Source organism: Anabrus simplex, chromosome 2 (assembly GCF_040414725.1).
Source record: "Anabrus simplex isolate iqAnaSimp1 chromosome 2, ASM4041472v1, whole genome shotgun sequence".
Classification (NCBI taxonomy): Eukaryota; Metazoa; Arthropoda; class Insecta; order Orthoptera; family Tettigoniidae; genus Anabrus; species Anabrus simplex.
In genome coordinates, this window is record NC_090266.1 from 1,039,751,578 (window position 1) to 1,039,771,257 (window position 19,680).

At 41.3% G+C, this 19,680-nt stretch overlaps 1 protein-coding gene across 2 annotated transcripts in view; it reads right to left on the reverse strand.

Moving 5' to 3' along the window:
* LOC136864666 (CBP80/20-dependent translation initiation factor) overlaps positions 1–19,680 on the reverse strand; it is a 522,912-nt gene that overhangs the window by 93,840 nt on the left and 409,392 nt on the right. For both annotated transcript variants that reach the window (XM_067141963.2, XM_067141964.2), the window contains 2 exons: positions 5,236–5,320; positions 1,551–1,656 (listed from right to left, as the gene is read on the reverse strand). In XM_067141963.2, coding sequence (XP_066998064.2) covers positions 1,551–1,656; positions 5,236–5,320 — 191 coding nt within the window. The remainder of the gene's footprint in view (positions 1–1,550; positions 1,657–5,235; positions 5,321–19,680) is intronic.

Below are 19,680 nucleotides of genomic sequence, written 5' to 3' on the forward strand. Positions count from 1 at the left end.
GACTCTGACTACGATGCTACTCAGTGCTTTATAAAACTTGTCAACTTCATTCTCATCTGCACCCTCACGTGGTGAATACACTGAGACAATTCTCGTCCCAATTCCTCCAATTGCTAAACCTACCCAAACCATTCTCTCATTTACATGCCTAACAGAAACTACTGTATGTTGCTTGCATTACCAGTGAACTGTCCTTCCCCACACTCTGTCCTTCCCCACACTCTGTCCTTCCCTTTTTAACACCTGTTAAGTAAACGTAATAATCTCCTTTCTCTTCCTCGTTATCTTCCCTCTCCTGAATATCATTAACTCATAACACACCCAGACGCATCCTCTTTGTTGACTCACTAAGTTCTTTTTTCTTTCTACTATAAGCCCCTTTGATAGTGATAGTTCCGCATCGAATTATATTTCGTACGCCAAGTTGTTCCAAATGCCACAGTCCAAACGCAAGTGGGGCTCCGTTACTCCCATTGATCCGTGGTTTGCTTAGAACGTTCTGAGCTTGCTTGGTAAAACTTCTGTGAATCAGGACGCTACCGTAGGCTACATAGAAATAGCCCATTTTGAATATCTCCTCTAGTGGGTTAGGGACCACTGGTGTGGTGGATTGTAAAATACTAGCCGCTTGGGCACAAGGAGGGCCATGACTCGGAATGTGTCCGAGATGCCCACTTCTAGTTCATAGCAACTGGTATCCCGACTCTCTGACCACTTGCTAGGCTACTTAGCCGTTGCCCATGGTTCACGAACTAGGGTCTGACTGCAGTAACCCACACCATGAACCGTAAATGTAACTCATTTATTAAGCCTTCCTCAACATGCAGGGTTGTCTAACGACAAGGAGTATACATATTATTTTAGGAAGGAGTTAAAACATTGGAATAACTGTGTTTGAAGACAGAGATTAATTATTTGGAATGTTGCTATTATCTATCATCATGAGTCTTTTTTTGTTTGCTATTGGCTTTACGTCGCACCGACACAGATATGTCTTATGGCGACGATGGGACAGGAAAAGGCTAGGACTGGGAAGGAAGCGACCGTGGCCTTAATTACAGTACAGCCCCAGCATTTGCCTGGTGTGAACATGGGAAACCACGGGAAACAATCTTCAGGGCTGCCGACAATGGGGCTCGAACCTACTATCTCCCGAATATTGGATACTGGCCGCACTTAAGCGACTACAGCTATCGAGCTCGGTATCATCATCAGTCTATCATACCCCTAAGTTACTAGAACAAGTGAAGTTAACTGCTATCTTGCTTAATTCCATTACATCTGTTTTCAATTGAGATTTCATCCTCAAAATATGCTTTTTCGGCCAAAGTTCAGTATCCCATTTTTATACATTATAATATCACTGCTTTACCTTTCAAAACAACATTAGCCATCAGCATATCTCCACTCTTTTTTGACACACATGCTTATTGATTGTACAGTAAGTTACATCATATTCAGAACTAAATCTTGATGTGAAGTTACGTTATTACAGGTAACAATTGCATAACACACAAGGAAATATCGATGATATAGGGTTGAAAACATACCTGGATGTGTTGATTTCCCCCTGCTTCATGGTGAACTCCTTGGCATGGACGTTGAGTCGAGCATTTAAAGGAGACAATCCATTCTGAATAACATCTGTACGTACGTCTGTTGGGAAAGATTACAAACAATCAAAACAAAGAACTTAAATTGAAGTACAACTCGTAGAAACATGATGAATTATTACGTAATAATGACTGCCAGTAGATTAACTCGAAAGTAATCGTACTGATACCATAACTCATAGATTCGAAACTCACATAAACATGTATTTACACAAATATTTTCAAACAATTCCCTATTATTTCTGGAAATAAGTTAATTACGTTGTTCTTTCAGAAAATTGTTAATATTAGGAGCTTGGAGTACCGTGCTGACAAAACTATCTCTGAAGATCATGTGATTAAAGTTTCACTGTGTAATCTGTGTGAAGTATTTTTGAAGGCTTGATGCTACATTTTTAGCATTGTTTTTAGAGGGTGAGTATGACATCTGTCAGTGTTCTGTATTTTTATCTTAACAATTCTCGTGCGTGCCACTGTAATCATCAGGACTGGGATGGAGGAAGGTAGGCCAAGACTGCACCATTGTCCCTTTACATGAATGAGGAAAACACTACTGATAAATCACACGTAGAATAACTACAGGAAATGAACAAAGTTCCGAATCGAACCATTCTTGACTTCTGAGACCTATCAGAAATTTACATAAAGCACAATTGTGGGGAACGTTTTCAACTTAAGTTGTTCTCCATTCATTTTATTGGAATAAAATTACATACATTTCTTACTGCCCACATCACCAGTTTTAACTGTGAATATACATGAACATTAAGATACGCACAGCGTCCTTATTTGTACAGAAATTGATGATCATACTGTACGAGGGTCTCGTAAAATGGTTCTTTCCTTTCGGTAAATAAGGAGGGAGACAAAGCTAATTCAGATCACGTCATTCCCTTGCTTGGCAACAAGGAGGGAACATGCGTTGTATACGGACAGTTGCACCATTTTTTTAAAGAATGATCCGTCTCCAAGAGAGAATCAGGAAGGATCTTGATACCTAAACCAGCACCTGAACATATTTTCTGCTGAAAGGTTTAGCGAACTGTTACACTAGTACCACATGACTCGAGTAAGATGAAAGTGATCAACCGTGTAATTTAAATTCGGTCACTTAAATAACTTTAATCGCTACATTTACGCGCCTTTTGCTTCTTTGGTTGCATGATAAATGTTTTTTGACGTTTTTTTCACCTCTCTGATCACAGAAAATGTCGATCAGATCATTTTCCCAAGTATTTGAAATTTCTTGTTTATTACTAATAGGCCCATCCATGGGATCAACCAGCTCAGAAAGGTTTCACATTCTGTTTATGACTTCAGTTTACGATGTCTACTGAACAGGTCACGAGAGTGTAAGGCTTCTATTTCCATATATTAATAATCCGGTTCTCTTTAGCAGCACGTATCTCTTTCTTTAAATGGTTCTGTAAATTTTGTATTCCTCTGTATCATTCTTCACCAATCTTCGTCTTTTCATTAGTTCAAGTATGTCAAGTCATTCATTTCCTTTACTTCATCAGTATTTTGGAGAAGTGCCGCTGCCCGACTTCTAAACTAATTCCACAATTCATTTTCTGCTTCACAGCAATTGGTCTTGATATACTTTAAATGCCTGTTCAAATACTGAGCAATTTTCTGCTGTTTTACAGTTTTGCAGATAAGCGGTACTTAGCGCTTTCCTTTTAGATTTACTCTTTACGACCTTTAGAAGGAGCCTTACATTGGTCACCGAGGGAATGTTTTCACCTGGATATGGAATTTTTATGGAAGCTTTTTACGACCAACTGTAACATCTGTACCAAAAACCATGAATTCATATAACAAAGCACGACCAGTAACTATTCTTAGCATTTTCCCAAAAATTATACCACACGAACAAGGATCCCTTTGGAAATGGACGACATATATAAAGGCTTTCACTAACTAGGATGATGCGGTTAGGGTTACGTAGCTATAAACTCGCATCCTGGAGATGGTGCGTTCGAATCCCACCGTCGGCAGCCCTAAAGATGGTTTTCCGTGGTTTCTCATTTTCACACAAGGCAAACGCTGGGGCTGTACCTTACTTGAGGTCATGGCTGCTTTCTTCCCAATCCTAGTCCTTTCCCATCCTTGCGTCGCTGAAAATCTCCAGTGCGTTAGTGCGACGTTAAACCACTCGGGGAAAACTATGACGACATGTGTGTGCGCGTGTGTATGTCGAGTCCTCATCCCGAAGGAAGGTTGGATCCCCGACAGCTACACTATTAGCTATCACAGAAAGCCTAGGTGTCACCGAAGAGCCGTACTACGAGCCAGAAGTTGCTATTACATACCAGTCCACCAAGCATGCACACAAACACAGATCCTTCGAGCGAAACTTCCACACCATCTATCACAGGGAATGGCCGTACAAGGAATTAAGTCATTTGACCCACTCATACCTCAGTCACTTTCACACTGTCAAAGCCAAAGACGAAACACATCTATGAAAGCGACAAAATTGATCTACACCAGAAGATACAGGGGATACCGACAGATGTCTCCCAACTAGTTAGTGTGGAAAGCATGGATCTCGAAACTTTCTAAGCTGGATCTACACTGGCAACTAATTTTCATTAATTTTACGTCACATCCACACTACTTACTCTCTTATCTTGACTTTTAATTTTTCAGGAACATCATTTCTGATGAGAACTCCTAACATTTAAAACACGTAGTTAAACAAAACCGATACACCCTATGCTAGTTCATACTATTAACTACATGTGTAAATGCGAACGGTAGAATTATAGCCCTCTAGCAATTTTTTGTCAGACTCTCTTACTGATTGCAGAGCTACGCCAACAGTGAACATACAATGGTTCATTTTATTTCATCCACGGGTGCGTGGGCTGTTGGGAGGCGGGGCTATGGGAGGTGTCAGCGGGCAGCAGAATAATAGCCCCGGAGAACTGTAGAGGCACGCGTTGAGGAAGCTGGTTAAGCCCTTTCGAAGATACTGGCAGTGGCCAACAATGGAAAGACACACAAAGTGATCTGGAAGTGGAAACTGAGACATGCCTTGTGTAGAATCTCCCGCTGACCTACTTAACAGTTAAGCTGAGAAGCAGTCAGTCGGTCCGGAGCGAGTCAATCAGGAGGCATTCTGGAGCATGTCATTCAGACAGTCTTGTACGACGTGCAAGTGCACTCAGTGGGCTGTGTTCGTGCATACTGTAGATGGAACTGCTCTCGGGACATCATAGTGTGAGAAGCTCTGCTGAAGAGCAAAAATTCAACGCGCCGGAGAGCTGTGTAGTCAGCCAAGTCAATAAGTGGAAAGTGGAAGACTTGAACTCGAGTGCACATGAAAATAACTTAAAGTAGCTTTAATAAATTTAGTCCATAGTAAAACACACCGCCTCTCTGAGATATCATTTTAGTTTAAGAACACTGAAGACCTACAACATTATATAACAGCCTACCGGAGGCTTCATCTTGTCATGATAGTTTCCTGCAGCTGATTAAATCTTCAATTTACTTTGTTCCCGACGTTATCCAAGACCGTTGCCTAATTTAAGTATCATTCTTTTTGAATGCGATTACATTCCGAGAAAATTATTGTAATTCGTGCGTTTATGTTATTTAGAAATACACTTACTTGGAGGTCGATATATTTCCATCGTGGGTTTTCCTCGATTAGAAGGCATCGCACTTCCTCGACGTCTGCTTGTACACTCGCGGGTCTGAAATAAAACAATTGAAAATAAATTAGATAAGCACATTTGTAATGAAACACATCATCCAGTAACATTTCTGGTATTAAGAGATCTATCTGAGACTAAACAACAAAACAGTCGTTAGTAAAGGTAAAATATACGGAAAGTGACGAAGGAATACCTTAAATATTGGAAATTTAGAGCAGTCTACGCTAAGAATGACAAGATACATACGAAATACACTACCAGATACAGCAGAAATAGTTCAATCACTGAATTAGCTGTTAGCCCACTTTAAACAACAACAATCATCATCATCATCATCATCATCATCATCATCATCATCAGTTCAATCATCTATTACAGTTATATAGCTACTAACTGCAAATCATTGCAAAATCTTTAGAAATCTATTAACTTTTGCTCGCGGTTTTGCATGCGTGGAAGTTAATTTTGCGGTCATTTATATGGGCGACGAAACCTGGAAACTGTACCAAAATACGTTCAATATATTTTTGGTAATGTTGGAACATGGTTTTAGTTGATGTGTTGGCAGAAGTTGAATATTTTCAGAAATTAGAGAGTAGGAGTATTGAGAAACCATCAACCCTTAAAAATCACTAAAATTGGGTATAAAATACCATAATCGCTCCAAGTAGTACGCCACTAAAACTGAGGTCCCAAAAAACATATGGTCTGCTAGAATATGGTTCTTCGGATGGGCTTGGATTAATGCAGCGAGCAGAAGAGGATACAGTACCAAATACAACCGCTATTGTTGGCAAAAAACTAACAGTGGACCTGGACGTCGTCTTGGTATCGGCGACCCACGATGAAGTCGCTGAACTCGTTGTTCGCTGAGAGGCGGTATTCTCGAGGTTAAAATATGATTTCTCAACTCTTACTTTACGGATTGAAATAAAATCAAGTGTAGGACAATTCTGGATGTTTCCACTTTAATACAGACAAGTTTCGTGAAGCAGTTTCTGCGTTTATTCAGTCTAAATCGAAAGAACAGCCAAAACTTTTAGAAATGACGGATTTCATCTCCGCATCGAGTATACTATCAATGCTCTCAAACCTGACAAGAAAAAAATGAATGTTGGGACAGACACTACATTCTTATTATATTAGTGATATTAAACCAGTTGGCATGCATGTGTCGAATTAGTAGGTGATGTACGTTAATTAAAAACAATCCAAAAACAATACCTGACACGCCTCTGTGTTCTAGGATCACAGTAGTATCCATCAGGTTTGTGGTGCAGAAACAGCGATCAGCCGCTTGTTACCTGAACAGAGTGAAGTGGTTCAACTTCCATGCTAGTAACACGATTTCCTGGTTTTTTCGTCTCAATTCCAGGCGAATTCCAGGATGGTATTTACAATATGATTGATTGTGGGGATCACGATGATCCCGATTTTTGTTTTAAGGATCCTAACATATCCTCTCTGTCTCAGAGAGCTTGAGGCTCAATGTAAACGCAGCCTAACCACGTGAATATAGTGTGCTACTGACTTCAACGAAAACTTTCGCTATCCCATCGTGCAATGAACTACATAATATTAAACTACACTTTACGAGTTTACGGTACTTTGAAAAACTAAACCAAATAAAAATATACTATTTAACACTAGTTTGTGTTAGTTTCACGGAAACACATGCACACAAACAAAGTCACTTCAAACTTGAAATACCCGCCGCGAGACAGGATCTGACGTCACCAACTCCACATCACACACAGCCTACATGCTGCAGCCATTTCTGTAGATAATATACAAAAAACTGTGTGTTAGGACTTGTGTTTATTCAAGTAGAATTTGATTTTACGTGTGACTGAGATGGAAACTGTTAGCGAACAGAATCCATTTCCATTTATTTGTCTATCATTATTATTTAAAGCACTTTGCGTGTGAACAGACGAATTCCACACAGCAAAGTATTTTCTTTTCTGACAAGTCAAAGTGATTAATGAAATGTGTAAATATTTCTCTCCAAGCCGTAGGACTCTATTTGATGCCAAGTGTCACGTAATTTGAACTTGTCGATCCCTTTGACATTCGACTGTACGAAAGGGTACTGAAGTAATTTTCTAAGTGGCAAATTTATTTATTTTGTGAGTTCGCATTTTATTAACATTCGACTGTATTTCTTTACTCACAAGTGATATGATTCGGTCGCGTGTTCGATTCCAGTTAACATTCGACCGCGTAAAAGTTTATTTTCAAATGATCAATCTTAAACCACGGATTAGATTTTATTGACATTCTACCATGTGAAGTTATTACTCTATTCTTTCTAGTGCACGTTAATTGGTGTTATAAAGCATTTTTGAATTGATTACTTCTTTTTCATCTGTGCAGAAGACGCTTTCCAAATTAGCACGTCCACAAGTTTAAGTACGTGTGTTCACGTCTCTATTTCAAGTGACCAATCTCATAACGCGAGCTGCTAGATCTTCAAGACCGTCAAGACCTTCCATCGCTGGAGGAGTCGTGGTTCCATGGTGCAGAGAGCTGATCCGCTGAGGAACAAAGGGAGCAGCCGACCTACGAGGAGCATCGCCAGCCACAAGACGGGGAAAGGTTATACCCCACTTATCTTCTGTACAGAGGTGATGTAAAATTTGATCTTTCTTCAGTAAATTCAGACAGTTAAAAAAAATTCTACGAACTTGATTTGAACAAACCTCTCTCTCTTTCTGTGTCACTAAATTAATATACCGTACATGCCCCACGTGAAGTCTTGTGCTCTTCAAGCCCAAAGTACGGGCATTTTCCGTTACAATACATTAATAGATATAATTCTTATTACACTTTATACACGAAGTAATGAACCCTGCAATGAAAAACACTGGTAGAAAATGAAATCCCAACACCAGGAAGGAGTTGTGCTAAATAAAATTCGAAAGGCGTGTCTGCACATCCGAAATATGACATCTATTCAGATGTTCGCACTAGTCGACGAAGAGTGGTGGTAGTAGCGCCACTAGGACATTGCAAAGCAAGTTTGCTTTAATTACGCGCCGTACATTTCGTAAGTGTTAGTCATTGTCCCGTGATGACTTGTGAGGTAGGTGTGAGTGAAAAATGCCTTTAAGGAGACGAAGAAGACAGTGTCAGTAGCTTACTGAGTTTGAACGCGGTCGTGTAGTAAGTATACGAGAACGTGGGTGTTCATTCCGCGATATTGCAGGAAGACTTGGCAAGGGATGTATCCACAGTGCATCGGTTTTGGTAACAATGGTCAGGGAAAGGCACTGTCTCAAGAAGACCGGGGTCCGTAAGCACACGGGCCATTACGGAGAGGAAGGACCGCCGTATTCGCCGGATGGCTGTGATGGATAGTACTGCATCTGCAGCAGATATTAGAGCTTCAGTTGGTACCAAGGTGACACAGCGAACTGTAACAACTCGATTACTTGAGGGACGATTTGAAGCCAGACGTCTTGTAGCGTTCATGCCACTAAATCCGAATCACTGCCATCTGCGACTTCAGTGGTGTCAAGCTACAGCTAATTGGAGGGTGGAGTGGAGATCTATGGTCTTCTCAGGTGAGAGATGAGAGCCGTTTCTGTCTTAGTGCCAGTGATGGCCGTAGGTTGCTAAGGAGGAGGCCAAGCGAGCACGTGGAAACAAGCTGTCTGTGGCGTCGGTACACTGGACCTACACCAGGAGTTATGGTCTGGGAAGCGATTCCTTTGACAGCAGAAGGACTCTCGTCGTTATCCAAAGAACCTAGACAGCGGATTTGTACGTCAGACTGATGATTGAGCCGGTTGTGCTGTCATTCATTCGCAGCATTCAAGGTGGCGTTTTCCAACAGGATTACGCTCATCCTGATACCGTTGATGTCACCCAGTGTGCTCTACAGGGTGTCGACCAGTTGCTTTGGCCTGCGAGATCACCAGACATTTCGCACATTGAGGACGTATGGGACGACAAATCCAGAGTCATCCAATACCAGCATTAACCGTTACTAATTTGACTCACCAAGTGCAACAGGCGTGGAACTCCATCCCACATCCCACAAAATGACATACGGCACCTGCACGACACAATGGATGCGTGTTTGAATACTTTCATTCAAAATCGTGGCAACTACAGCGGTTATTAATGTACCACCATGTCACATGTCTTCTCGCTCATACTTGAACATGTGACCTGGGAAGTTTAATCAAATGAACATGTTGCCTAGACAATTGAAGCGTGAGCCGTAACAACGTTCTAAGCAACATTCAGAAGATGTTAAACAAATAACTAATCAGAAGACAAAATCTGACATATTCTTTAGGTAAAATAGCGAAATACGATCTGAATAAACATTCTTTGTTAGTTACTACCACTTTTGAGAATTCCTACCAGACGGAGATAATCTATAGCAAAACATAAATAATATTACACGTAACAATGCCGTATGTGTAATGATATACAATGTTGGTACACAAGCAAGCAATAAATTCGGAATAAGCAATACATTATTTGATGCTGTGTATTCTATATTAAAGCTATACAACTTTTAAGTATTCCATAAAACCTTTAACACTAATTTTAACTGTTGCATATTCACAAACATAGAAAGGAACATGCCCATGACGATTTAAAAATTTAGAAAAATTAAATGTAACGTAATACGTGTTTTATAGAAATGTTATCTTTTAAGAACATGCATACATCTTCATTATAGACTGTTATGGCTTTCAACGTTCAGTCTGAAAGCCTCTGCGAATGTATTAACCGCCGCCACAGTCTTCTACTTTTGGCTACTTATGTGGCCACGTTTACTTCTATACCTCTCATCTTTAAATCGTTAGAAACGAATCCAACTATCGTCGTCTTTTTCTCCCTCTACTTAGCTTACCTCCTCGATAACAGAGTCCTTTATTCTCTTAGATTACCTATCCTTCACCATTCGCCACACATTACCCGCCTCCCCACCGCCACCGAAGGTGGTTTATGCGTACAGCTTCATCCATCGACTTCATTCCTAACTTGACCTCTATCTCCTCATTACGAGTACACTCCTGGATTTGTTCCCACCTATTTGAACCACCAATCATTCTCACTAATTTCATGCCTGTTACTCCTAACACCGGTTGGGGGCGCACAGCCGTGGAAAAATAAAGGCGATTGTTTTAGATTCAGACAGAACAAAGCCTGCTCCAAATGAGTGAACAGAACGCAAAGTTGAGATTTCACCTTACCAAGCATAGTATCAGCCTGTGGGTTGTTATGTGCATTCTGCTCTAGAATGACGTAGGTGGCTTTCATTCAATATCCTCTGTCTTTCAGTCTCGTCATCACACGAACACATTATAATGTAAAGTTAATCACAAAGTGTGCAAGTATAAGAGCGAGGCATGAGAAATCTTAGTTTAGACTCACTGTAAAAGAAGTCTGAATATGTTCGCCGTGAAACGTTGGAATCTGGATGTATTTAAGTAAAGAATCTATGAATGATAGTTAAACTAAGCTCACCAGGTAGACATTTCTTATTACTCTTTCCTCTGCTATAGTGACATTCTTGTTTAGGGAATGACTGAATGTGTTGACGAATTACAATACTTTGGTGGGGTCGTTGACACTTTGAGGTCGATTATGATAAAGAGTATGTTGCAAGTAAACGTAGAAAACATCATTCTGACGTAGCCAGAGCCCTTACGATCGTTATATTTTCCAGAGAAGTAGAGAAACATGTACAGCCTTGTCTCACGGAAAACTCAAATCGCATAATTCTGTCGCTTAAAACCTTACAGCCCACGCTTCAATTGCTTAGCCTTCCTCTTAGCATTCTTCTATACTAATATTATCTTCTTGGAGTTGGGATTTCATTTTCCGCCAATATATTACTACTACGGCAGTACCAAATTTCGGAAGAGCTAGCTCATTTTCACAAAATCTCAGACGTAAAAATGTTACCTGATAAATGATGAACAGAAAAATATTTGTAGCAATTACAGACAGCCTTAGTCAACAGTTTTGCAAAAGATCCCATAATGTACAAAATCAGTCAATGGAACCCAAGGTTTTCGGCACCTCATTTTCGAGATACATGGTTTGCACGAGTTAATTTCAAAATCAAATCAAAATCTCTTTATTCGCAAATGAGGTGGTACACTAAAATGCATTATTGTCAAGCACTAAATTTTAAATTAACAAGAGAAGAAAACTTTTCTGGAATACGATAACATACAATTTACGCTAACAATTTTTCTATTAAACAAATAAATAATAAATTTACATTGTTTACAAAATTCTACTTATAATATCTCCTATACTTACAAACATAGTCAACTCATATACAGTATGTGGAATTACTTCAAATAATACTATCCAACTGGTATAAGGTACTAGGTTATTATTATTCATATTATTATTTATACTATTATTCAACCTTCCGTACGACCCCTCTAATTGAAATAAAATATTATTGCGAAGTTGTTAGGAAGTAGGCCTACGACTCTCGTATGTTTTATTATGTGAAACTCATCCCACATCGTGTTTAGAAAAGCACAATGTTGTTGATAGACCTATAGTTGAAGGCGCCACATGTCACCCATTTGTATGACATGGTGATTTATTATCAGTTCTTCAAGTGTGGTTACATAACTGATCGTTTTCAATGGACTACCACACGGATGGAGAATTTTCTTTTGATTTAAATGTGGTGAACTTTTTTGGTCCGCCTCTGTGGTGTAGTGGTGTGTAATTAGCTGCCACCCCCGGAGGCCCGGGTTCGATTCCCGGCTCTGCTACGAAATCTGAAAAAGTGGGACGAGGACTGGAACAGGGTCCACTCAGCCTCGGGAGGTCAACTGAGTAGAGATGGGTTCGATTCCCACCTCAGCCATTCTGGAAGTGGTTTTCCGTGGTTTCCCACTTCTGCTCCAGGCAAATGCCGGGATGTTACCTAACTTAAGGCCACGGCCGCTTCCTTCCCTCTTCCTTGTCTATCCCTTCCAATCCCCTCGCAAGGCCCCTGTTCAGCATAGCAGGTGAGGCCGCCTGGGGAAGTACTGGTCGTCCTCGCCAGTTGTATTCCCCGACCCAGAGTCTGAAGCTCCAGGACACTGTCCCTGAGGCGGTAGAGGTGGGATCCCTCGCTGAGTCCGAGGGAAAAACCGACCCTGGAGGGTAAAGAGATAAAGAAGAAGAAGAATAACTTTTGTGACGATTGTCACAAGTGAACTATGTAGTGCAAGTGGAAAGTGTTTTTTAAGACTTTATTTGTGAAGTACAATATGATATTTTATTTATTATGACCTATCCTGTACTGTGTAAGATTGGTGACTTGTGCATTTGTAAATAGTAGAATTCTGTTCTATATTTCCTGGAAGGATCCAGAAAGTTATATGAATTATGGAACAGGGTGTGTTGTTTTGTGTGTAATGTATTCTAGAAAATATTTCTAACTGTTCTGGAAATACGACATTCGCGATCAGGCGTATTCTAGGATGTTAGTCAAAGTTCGCGATCGAAAGTAAGGTTGTGATTGATGAGTCTAGGTGGCGATAGGGAACTCGTGCACGCTGATTGGCTGCCTCCAAGGCCGGAATTTCCTATACATAGTGACCGAGGCAGTGTTCGAATTAATTCTGTATCCTGAATTCTGTCGGTCTTGGTCTATCTGTCTGCGAGCAGCCTATCTGGTTGACGTCCCCCGGTTTCCGGGATGGCACTCTCCTCGGGTAAGCACTCTTGAATTCCGTTCCTGCTAAAATTTCCGTAACGTTCCGATTTGCTTTTCATACAGGAGTCTGCCCTAACCTCGCCTAGATTCACCAAATTAGTTACTTATGACGCCTTAGTTTTTCAGCTGGGCTTACCTGTTCGTTTCCGAGGCATTCCCATTTCTTGTTTCACTAAAATATGTAGACTGTAGTTTAATGTTATTTCCCTTGGGGTTTGCCTCTGGTGGTTCTGTATCACTTGAGGTACGCTAGAATTTGGATAACCTGTTTCACATCACTGTAAATTGCATTGTACTACTGCATTGGTAACTAGATGTATAGTTGATTTAAAATTTGAATTTACACTGCTACGAAATAAGCCATGAATATCACTGAACTTATAGCTCGTAACTTGGAATTGTATTTGGAATGTATTTGTAAAATTATTTTGTAAATAATATTTTTCAAATCCAAGAATCATGGCGATTTATTTCGGAATCCGCTATCTAAGCCATGTCCATGCCTTTGGTAGGTTCCCAGCCTTTTTCATCTTCCCGGTTTGTTGTTCACTAGTTGGCCCTACTGATATTTACGTACATGTTTTGTTGGGGATCCGCGTAATGCCAGCTACTGTTTTTCCGAGTGTGTAGTGATTTCTTACATTGTGTAGTTTACTCTTACCTTCCCCTTTTAATTGTGTTTGTACCTTGTTTTGGTGTTACCACTGTAGTAGAGGTAACAACGATTTTACTGACTCATCCTTCATTCTCCGCCCATAGCCCAAGTCAAAAGAATCATTTGATTATTCTGTGTATTCACTTTGAAAAATAACCCCTACCTCTTATACATCATCTTTTTATTTACAGGCTGGCGCTTTTCGCACCCCCTAAATATTAAATACAGGTCATTCCACTATTGAAAAAATCCCGTTTGCAGCTAATACTATGTATTCTGCAGGTTATTTTCAACGATGATACTGTTTCGAATACGACACTCTCTGTTTTATCAATCTAATTTTATTCTAAGATGATACAATTAGCATACACACATATACCGGGTGGTTCACCAGCCCCTTATTTTTTCGGAAGTAGGTAACCCAACTAACGCGTATATTACAGTCAACCGAAAAACATTAGTACCGGCTACTTTATGGCCTTAGTGCAGCCATACCGTTTATACAATGCTCGCGAATATGGTTGAAATAATTAACGGCAGTGTTATTTATATTATTTAAACTATGATGAATGGGGAAAACGATTACAGCTGTGAATAACACTATCTTACGTTTGGACAGAAAGTGTCCATAAGGACTACAATGTGGTAGCTACGCACCGAGGCTCGCAGTAGCTAAGGTGGCTAAACCACGTACAACTACTGTTGCATCAGCCAAGCTGTGTGGTAGTACGTTCGAATCCCAGGCTGGTGTTATTTTTTATTTTTTCGATTAACGCCGCTTACAGTGACTGTAATATGGCCGCATATCATCCTGTGTCCGCCTCTCTTGTGTAGCGGTTAGTGCGATTAGCTGCCACTCCCGGAGGACCGGGTTCGATTCCCGGCTCTGCCGCGAAATTTGAAAATTCACATCGGATAAAAACGGTCCTTTTCAGGACCAATTAAGAATTCACTCTTTGGAACATGATGATATCTTTCTTCTTTCTTTCCTACTCCGTTTAACATAGAGGGTTGGTTTTTCCCTCGGACTCAGCGAGGGATCCAACCTCTACCGCCTCAAGAGCAATGTCCTGGAGCGTGAGACATTGGTTCGGGGGATACAACTGGGGAGGATGATCAGTACCTCGCTCAGGCGGCCTCACCTGCTATGGTGAACACGGGCCTTGCGGGGGATAGGAAGATTGGAATGGATAGACAAGGAAGAGGGAAGGAAGTGGCCGTGGCCTTAAGTTAGGTGCCATCCCGGCATTTGCCTGGAGGAGAAGTGGGAAACCACGGAAAACCACTTCCAGAATGGCTGAGGTCGGAATCGAACCCACTTCTACTCAGTTGACCTCGCGAGGCTGAGTGGACCCCGTTCCAGCCCTCGTACCACTTTTCAAATTTCGTGGCAGAGCCGGGAATCGAATCCGGGCCTCCGGGGGTGGCAGCTAATCACACTAACCACTACACCACAGAGGCGGACACATGTCATACAATTATGTTAATTCGACCGTACTTTCTCCCTAAATAAACAACAGTTCAACGTTTCTTTATAGGAATACATCGTAAGGCAATTAATAAGTTCTGTGATGTGATCTGGTAGGTGAAGATTATTATTTGTGTGCGTTGGACACGGCAGGTTGTGGATTCGAATTGTATGCTAGCCATCCTGAAAATGGTTTTCCTCGGTTTCCCATTTTTCACTACCAGGCAAATGCCGGATGGTACCTTAATAAAAAGACCCAGGCCGAGTTCCTTCCCAATCCTTCCCCCACCCATCCTTAGGCGAGAGACGCCAAATCAAAGCGCATCCCCTTATAACCAATAGCAAAACGTAGAATTGATTATTATTGTACCCCGCTAAAATGGATCACCTCTGTTGCTCAAAACATTTGCCTCGTATGGGATTCGAACCAGCTACGCAGCCGATTGTCACACACAATATGATCCAACCATTAACCGATTCCACGAGATCGACATACGTCGTGCTAGAGGTTCAGTACTTAGGTATGCCCGTTCCACCTCGAAAGTTAATTTCCGAGCCAAAGTCTTCAATGATGGTTTACAGTGTTAATTTAACTTTTTTTTACATTGCAGAGCGCGTGACATAGCCTATTAATTCGATCGTATTACGGGTACCTGTGTTATTATAAGGCGCAATGAATCACGTTTTCAGAATGTTCCTTAGTATTCGGCGCGGAAGTGTCCATAGTAGATTTTTCCTTTGTTAGGTCCACGGATCAATTTACAGTGATGACGAACGGGTAGGAGAGAGCATTATCGACCATAAGGAGAAATTTCAAGTTATTGGATGTTCAAAAAACTAAATTATAAGGATCTTTAGGTTATACGCGTTATTTGAATAGCGTATCTCCGAAAAAAAGCGGGCTGGTGAACCACCCGGTATTAAATCACACACGATTATATTCAACCATGAATGACCACAATCCACTAATTTCTCTCTATTTACAAGTCTCTCACAGTAGGACTCCAGCTGGGCAGTCTTTACCAGGCACAGGCTATAATCCTTATTGACAGGCTCCACCATTCGCTTTCTCCTCACGCTCAGTCACTTTACACACTCCGTCAGCTGCAAGCAAACAGGCTCGACAACAGGGCTCCTGACCACCACAACGCATGATGATTGTTCCTTGTCTCAATTCCAGTGAAAGTCCGCCACTCACACAGTCCATTCAGTCAATTCATGTCGCTGCTCCACACAGTGAACTATTCATCACTGACAAAAATCCAACAGCGGTACATAATAGCAACTACTTAACAGTGCTAACCTCACCACAACGAAAAGTAACACTGTGACAATTCTACTCACGCCAGGACTCCACGACGGCCTTCAGACCATAGTAGAGCACAATCACATTAATCAAAAGCAGTACACTGACAGTACTCTGCTCGCTACACGACGATACTCGGACAACGGAGGGGCACTGACTACAGCCAGTACTACTGCTGCCCTATTCCAACTACTCTCATTGTCATTTCTATTCACGGCTAGCGTCTTTTTTTATATCCTGATGATGGAGTACTAGAATTTTCGGGGCTCGGCCAGAGACGGAGTAATCTCGCTGCACCCTCCAGATGGCGCACGGGGAAACCATTTAAAGAGAACAATACAGGACAGACATTGAAAACATCGAGGAGATGTTAAGTACAGAACAGAGCAACCGACGCGAAATCGGGAGGTTGTGGGTTCGGATCCCACTGGTGTCCGGCTGGCCATTTTTGTTCTGTACATAACATCTCTTCAACACGTACTACATGTACGTAACACGACCTAATACGTTGAAAGTCTGTTTCGATTACAATGCGGTCGTGAAAATTCAATATTCATTACACACAGTTGTTTTTTTTTCCTTGGAGAGCCGCAGGTAGGCTTTACACATTACAAAATGTGTTTTGTTTCTAATTTTTCATCGAAAAATTCTAGGCCCGGTATCTTTTGGCCAACCACAGCAACAGAAACACACTCTGCGAGACCCCAACAAGCATTGCATTCTGGGTTGACGTGTCAAATACGACTCCTTTAAGAGCCAATATTTTTAAAACAAGCCGCTCGATCGTGTAGGTCAGGTGGGACAGATGTGGGCAAGATGGGTTCCTCGTAAGAATGTACTGCTGAAAACATCCAGCATAATCCTAGTTGGTAGGCAACCTACATCTGCAGAGAGCTAACGTTAAGTTCTGTTTCCAGATCGAACGCCGGCCTTATTCGTACACAGAGCTAACTGGGCTATATCGTCTGTATCACTTTCAAAAGACGTTTCAGACTTCAGTAACACTTGTTCGAATATACAGGCCTGTATTTACATACAGCATATACCATTTTTAGTAATAGAAGGATACCTCTATTATTTACACTGAGCAACCTCTTGGCTGATAACATCGTGGTTTTGTCCCTCAAAACAGTAATTATTACCACCATTATATGAACTTTGTTTACTTTCTAACACTTTGATATCTAACTTGACAGTCTACATCATCATCATCATCATCATCATTATCATTAGAAAATTCGGAAAGAAACTTGATTAGTCCTATGACAGTGGGCGGATTTTGTCAGCAATATTAATACATACAGTATACGGACGACTTAATGACTTTCCGCTTCCACTCTTGATTACTTTACTTTGATGAAAATGCGATGTAATATATTAATGACTAAACATGTGTCCGAGTGTCTCACACTAACGGGTAAGATCCTCTGTGCTTGACTAGACCGATTTCAATTAAATTTGATACGATGAACAATTAAGACATTCATAAACTTAATGGTAGCAGTAATTCTGCCGTAAAATATTTATGTGCTTGAAAAGTATTTATTTGATTCTGCAGTGTTAAAGGGAACGTGGTGTATCGGTGATCGGTTTCTGTTAAACTTAGTAGAATGATCAACGAAAACAAAAAAATTCCTTGCACGCCTGTCATTTAGGCTGTTCGCAGCATGACAAAGTGGGTGATTCTGAACAGGAATCTTGCAGTTTCCTCGTTTGCGGAAATAATAGCAGACGTGTTTCTATAAGATAATCAAAATTCCATACTACATAATACTTTACCTTCCATTATAAAAGATACAGAATTATTAAAACTATATTTTGACATTTTCCTATACTGTCCGTGTTAGTAAAACAGATTTGTAGACCGTGAAATCCTGTTTGTGTTGTCAACATCTAATGTTCGGAATAAAGTGTCTTAAAAAACTTTAAAATAGAAGTATCAGTAGGCCTATACAGGATTATTCAGCTAATTTGTCATCCTCAAACACCCTCTGACCCGTTAAAGACGGACATGCCGTTTCCAAATTATTAAATTGTATTAAGGAGCTCAAATCACTGTTCAATTCGTTTCCATCACATATACCGGGTAGTTCACCAGCCCCTTGCGATTTAGTTTTAAGCATCACGGCGATTTTTTACCATTTTGAAATACATCGGTCCCTTTCCCAAAACGGGGGTAATATAACGAGATGTGTATTTTCGAGCTAGCAGACAGAAGGGCTCGTGAGCGCCACTATTAATTCATTATGGGTACCTGGAATGAACCCGTAAAACGCGCACAAATACGAAGAACACGTATCTTACAACAGGGAGTACACACACAGACCAGGAGTAGGTATTGCATACTCTGAAAACTGCGCGCTGCATGGCAATCCTCACAATAGCTCACTACTCAGGGGCGTGCTGGGAGTTGTGATTCAGGAAAGTGCTCGAAGGTTCGAATCCCACGCAAGTATTTAAGAGAATACTTTTGCCGCCAATTGCCTGGGATGTGGTTAGGTTGCCTACTTGATAGCTTTCACAGACGGATTTGTTTATTTAGCCCTGTAGTGGACCGTATGTATAGGGTATTGAGCTAGGTTGGACAAAGATGAGGAGGTGATGGTCTGTGGCTAGCACACAGGCAACCAATTAGGTACGTCGTAGATGTTCCAGGCATCGTAGACCGCAGGTAGGGCAAACTGTGCTCCATTGGAACGATAACAACATGAGATGGCAGGTAGGTATGTAGCTGCGCGAACTCCCCTCCTTCGAGGAAAGTCACAACACAACACAAAGTTTACTCACTGCCTCGTGATGTATTGAAGCGACCAGTATGTGGATATGTTACTCAGCAATGAAGAAGCTAGACAGAACGCATACTAGGCACAACGCCTCTACGTATCAAGAACGCTATCCGGATAGACGACAACCAACAGGCATGGCATTTCGGAGTGTGGAAAGACGTCTGCGGGCTACTGCATCCCTGTGAAGGATAAAGCCTGTTCGAGATCATCCCGTGCCGTATACTCACAATGAAGAGGATGTGTTGGACGCTGCACGGCATAACCCTCACACCAGCACACGGGCCATTACACAGGAGACGAACATCATCCGGGCGTCTGCTATGCGGATAATGCATACCCAGCCATTTCATCTGTACCATCTGCATTTACACCAGGAGCTCCATGGTCATGGTTTCGAAGCACGGGTGACGTTCTGTCAGCATGTGGACACTGATCCTGCCTTTTTAGTGACCATCTTATTTACGGACGAAGCGCGGTTCTAC